At 37.3% G+C, this 4,404-nt stretch overlaps 1 protein-coding gene across 1 annotated transcript in view; it reads right to left on the bottom strand.

Annotated features, from left to right (window-relative positions):
- Positions 1 to 394: 394 nt before the first annotated feature.
- The window catches only part of LOC135693960 (kinesin-like protein KIF14), a 67,767-nt gene continuing 63,757 nt past the window's right edge, over positions 395 to 4,404 (bottom strand). Inside the window, exons 37-38 of the mRNA XM_065212558.2 lie at positions 2,399 to 2,479; positions 395 to 967 (exon numbers count right to left, since the gene is read on the bottom strand). Of these exons, the coding sequence (XP_065068630.2) occupies positions 521 to 967; positions 2,399 to 2,479 (528 nt within the window). The 3' untranslated portion in view covers positions 395 to 520. The remainder of the gene's footprint in view (positions 968 to 2,398; positions 2,480 to 4,404) is intronic.

The following is a 4,404-nucleotide window of genomic DNA, read 5'->3' as shown; positions in this document are numbered from 1 at the left end:
ATTTAAAAAAGGACAATCAGTCGAAATAAAACTAATTCTGAAACAATTTCAATAATTGTATGGATTGGAAATAGAGACACACACGTCGGTGAAAAGAAAAAGTAGACGGAGGTAAACAAGCTGGAAATTGAATAAATTCGGACTAACAGAGATAGGCATTGTGCAAGGTAGCCAAAAATACTCCAAAACTTTTTGGTCTGAGTAAAAAAGAACTAGAAAGATTTATATAGAGAAAAGATTCACTGACGTCAATATACAGGCCTAGAAAAAAATTCGCTTAAAAATAACACAATGTCTATGGACAATCTAACTAAAATAATTCTCAATTCATGCCAACCCTGTGAGAAATTGGAAAGGTTGTAAGACTGAGAAAAAAATGGTTATAAACAAACAGTTTAGAACGGTTGAAAAGAAGTTGAAAAACCCATTGTAAAAATCGACAATTATAATACATGTATCTTTATTTTAAAGAGTCACAATTTCAGTTGTTTTCTGTTGCAGATAAATTTGTCCTTTCACTTTAAGACAAAGGACAGATAACTGCTTCATTGCAAAGTTTAAAATCATTATTTTCAATGTCTTCTTCAAGACAGACAGAGTAGTCTCCATGCGGAAAACAAAGTTCTTCGAAATGCTGTGAAATTATTGCAACGCCAACTTGAACCGCTTTCATGGCAAATTCCAACTTCTCAAAAGTGTCTTTGATCGAAAGAATTGCATCGTCTGAGCATGATAATTGTTCAACCAATAATTTAAAGCAGATAATTATATCTTTGCAGCATTGGGATATGCATTTCAGTTGGTCACGTAGTGACGAGGTACCTTTAGTAGACGCAACTTCAAGCGTTCTAAGAACAAAACATTTTGTTTTGTCCAAAAGTTTTGAAAAATTTCTTATAACATGGCGCTGAATCAGCAAGCATTTTTCAATAGACAAATCTTCACTTCTTTCTTCAAAACAGAAATCCTGGAAAAAGAAATTTTCACAAATACCACTTTTGATATATATCTTTTGGAACATACGTAAATTTTCTACACGAGCAACTATTATCCAATTATATAGATTTGTAAATTTCCCAATATTTTATACTCTGAATACCTTACTACTCTTTATACTCTGAATACCAATACTTTATACTTTATAATAGGTCAACCGAAAGGGAGTGCTTGAGTAATATATGTGGCAGGGCTGTCGAGAGGGGAGTTGGCTGGGCTGGAAAATTTAATGGCTTGATAAAAATATATTTTATATTCTCAATAACATGTCTCCCTAACATATTACACAGGGACACGAGCTTGCTCGCCGAACAGCAATGATCTGTGGCAGATATGACAAAATAGAAAAGAATCTTTCATGAACTTCGGATGAACCCTGGTTCAATTAACCTTAGGATAAGCGCTCTAATGACGTAAAAGAACGTCTACTGCTTCTGGGTTGGCATGAAAGCCCATGAAAGCCATTCTGTTGCAGATTTTCTTTATCAAACATTTTTCAACTAACCTGAATTCACAAAACAGTGCAAAAAACACTGCGATTATTTAGAGCCATAACGTTTCGTTTTTCCTATATCTATTCCTTTTCAATCTAGCATTTCGTATGAATGCAAAGGCCAAAATATAAAAAATTGCAAAAGTAACAATCGCAAACAATTGCATATATACGATTGCTGTCACCCAAGGTGATCATTTCCAACCAGGGTGGGGATTAACCCGGGTCGAAAAGCTTCATCCAAGTTGTGTCCGGGGAATCACTTGACTGTTTTTGTTTTCCAAAGTTGAAATTTGCTTCAGATAGATCATTCAAGGACAATATTTTAAAAACGCCTTATCTTAAAAAATTGGAACGGCTTTTTTTGGCTTTGGGATGTACCTGTAGCAGAGTTCAAAAAATACTATGGTTCCACGTCTATGAGCCGGAGGAAGGTTACCCAATGATGTAATAGTTTTAAGGAAGGTCAATGCGTAACTACCAGACCATATATGACTTTACTTAAATTTAATTTCTAAGAAACTTTTGTACAAAAGAAATTTAGAGGAATGCGAGTAGGTCAAAGTTTCATCCAGAGGAGGTTTCGGATACTTTCTAAACTCTGACCTGTAGTACCACAGCATTCACCGAGGTTTAAAAACAATTTTGTTCTTAGTAACCCAAAAGCTTTTGGTACCGAAAATTTGAAAATCGCTGGGAAGAGCGGGTCGATTCTATACTGAGGAACTTTTCGTCCGTCACTCCTCAGGGTATAATTGCCGGACATTCTCGCCACTGTTCCATTCAAAAACCCCCAAATTTGGTTGCTGTCAGCCAACGCAAGAAATGTAAAAGATTTAGTACACTCGAGTTCAAAAAAAATTTAACGGTTGAAGAGACAAAAACTAGAAAAATAAATGTTCACCATACCATAAATTCTCTGAAGTTCTGAAGCATTATTGATTTAGAATTCAGCAAATTCACGAGGTCGTCTAAATCAACGTCAGTTTGCTGCAGACAAAAAAGATTTACTATGATGGTGGATTTTCATTAACAACAGCAAATAACTTTAAAACTATCAGATATTATTATAAGTACAAATAGACTTTGCAAATTGTTTCCAAGTGGAAAGGGAGTAGGCGATCAACGTCATGGGATTTTGTTTCAGTATATTTAGAGATAAAAGGCCAGTTTTTCTTCTCAACTTTCCCAGGACCGCAACTTGCCATCCTACCCCTCGCAACCCCTCGCCATCTAGTATCCGCTACTGCTTGCACCCATGTACCCTTAAACCCCGGTCAAACGCATCCAACATTTCATCCAACATGCAGAAAACCAATGTTGGACGAAATGCTGGATGCGTTTGACCACCCATGTTGGATCACCCAACATTTGCAAATCGATGTTGGATGAAGTTTGATCACGGTCAAAAACAAATTTTGTTTTTCAATGTTGGGTGTGATGTTGGATGCGTTTGACCACTCCATCCAACATTTCACTCAACATTTCATTTTCTAGGCATGCACATGATTCAAACTTCTTTATCGTCATTTGAGCCGAGGCGAATCCATATTGATTTGTGAGCAACTTCTTTCAAAGTTATCGAGTGAAAAATGGAAACCAAAAGCAAAGTGCAGAATGAAATAATCTAACAATTAATAGCTGAGGAAAAGGTGGCGAATTAGGACGAACGCAGCACTGATGTGGAGAGTCACAGCAGCGATGGCGATCTAGATTTAGGCGTAGGCCTAACGGGAAGCTTTACGTTTCAACGTGTTGTTTTCGAAATCAGCTATCATTATTCACTTTTGTTTTACGCGCCTTTTTATCATCTTTGAATCAGTGCTGCAAACATGTCGCTGCGAAGACGATGAACGGTGATGGAAATGTTGGATGAAATTGTGGGATGAAATGTTGGATGCGTTTGACCACCCGCTTAAAAATATCAACGAACTTTCGAATTTTTTGGGAGTAAATGCTGGATGAAATGTTGGAAGCGTTTGACCGGGGCTTTAAAGCCTTGGTCAAGCGATCCAACATTTCACCCAACATTTTGCCAAAAGCGCCAAAATTCAATCATTGCATCGTTGTTGCTTTCTCGGGCTGGTTTCGTTCGTGTCAACAATCGCGTTTGCTTACAATCAATTACACTTTAATTATGGACAATATAAGGAAATATAACAAATTCTGTGTGCAAAAAGAGGCATAAAACGCCAATGAAGAGCCTGTAGCACAAGAGGAGTTGCAAGCAAGCGCAGGAGGACGAATTTAGAAATTTGGGCTTTGATGGGAGCTGCTCGGTTCGTCCTGAAAGACCGGGATGACAGTGAAAAATATATGGAAAGGTAATAGATAGAAATGGCGGTGATTGCCTTTCGATTTAATGGATCGAAATGTCGCAAAACTGTGCAGCCTTCAGCGCGATCTTCTACCCAGTCCTTTTTCGAGCTGCGCGAGAAAATGTTGGGTGAAATGTTGGATCGTTTGAACAGGGCTTAACAAAGACAGCAGCTCAAAAAATTGAAAAATAATATCCGCATTAAATAGGGCATTCAATTTGACGCGATTCCTGCTACAATTTGAAATTTCCTTTATTCAACTAACATTTAAATAATGGTATTACTCATATAATCTTCTACCACACTTTTGTTTCATGCTACCACCACTATTCAACTTTTATTTTGTGTCTTCTAAGCAAGTTAACTGTACATATTGTGACATACATCTCTGCTTCACAACTGTATCGCTAATTCGGTTACAACGAAATATAAATGTTTCTTACCGGTCTAAGAAAACCTTAACATAACTCTTGTTTTCTCCCCACTCCTTTTTACAACCATTTTTCTCCTCTCCCTCTTGCATATCTCTGGGTCTCGCCCCTTTATTGTCCTGCCTTCTTATAAAAATTTACCGGGGGTAAACCAGGGGGTGCTTAG

Source organism: Rhopilema esculentum, chromosome 11, assembly GCF_057945365.1.
Source record: "Rhopilema esculentum isolate cy_ngs chromosome 11, ASM5794536v1, whole genome shotgun sequence".
Lineage (NCBI taxonomy): Eukaryota > Metazoa > Cnidaria > Scyphozoa > Rhizostomeae > Rhizostomatidae > Rhopilema > Rhopilema esculentum.
This window is presented reverse-complemented; position numbering and strand designations above follow the sequence as displayed.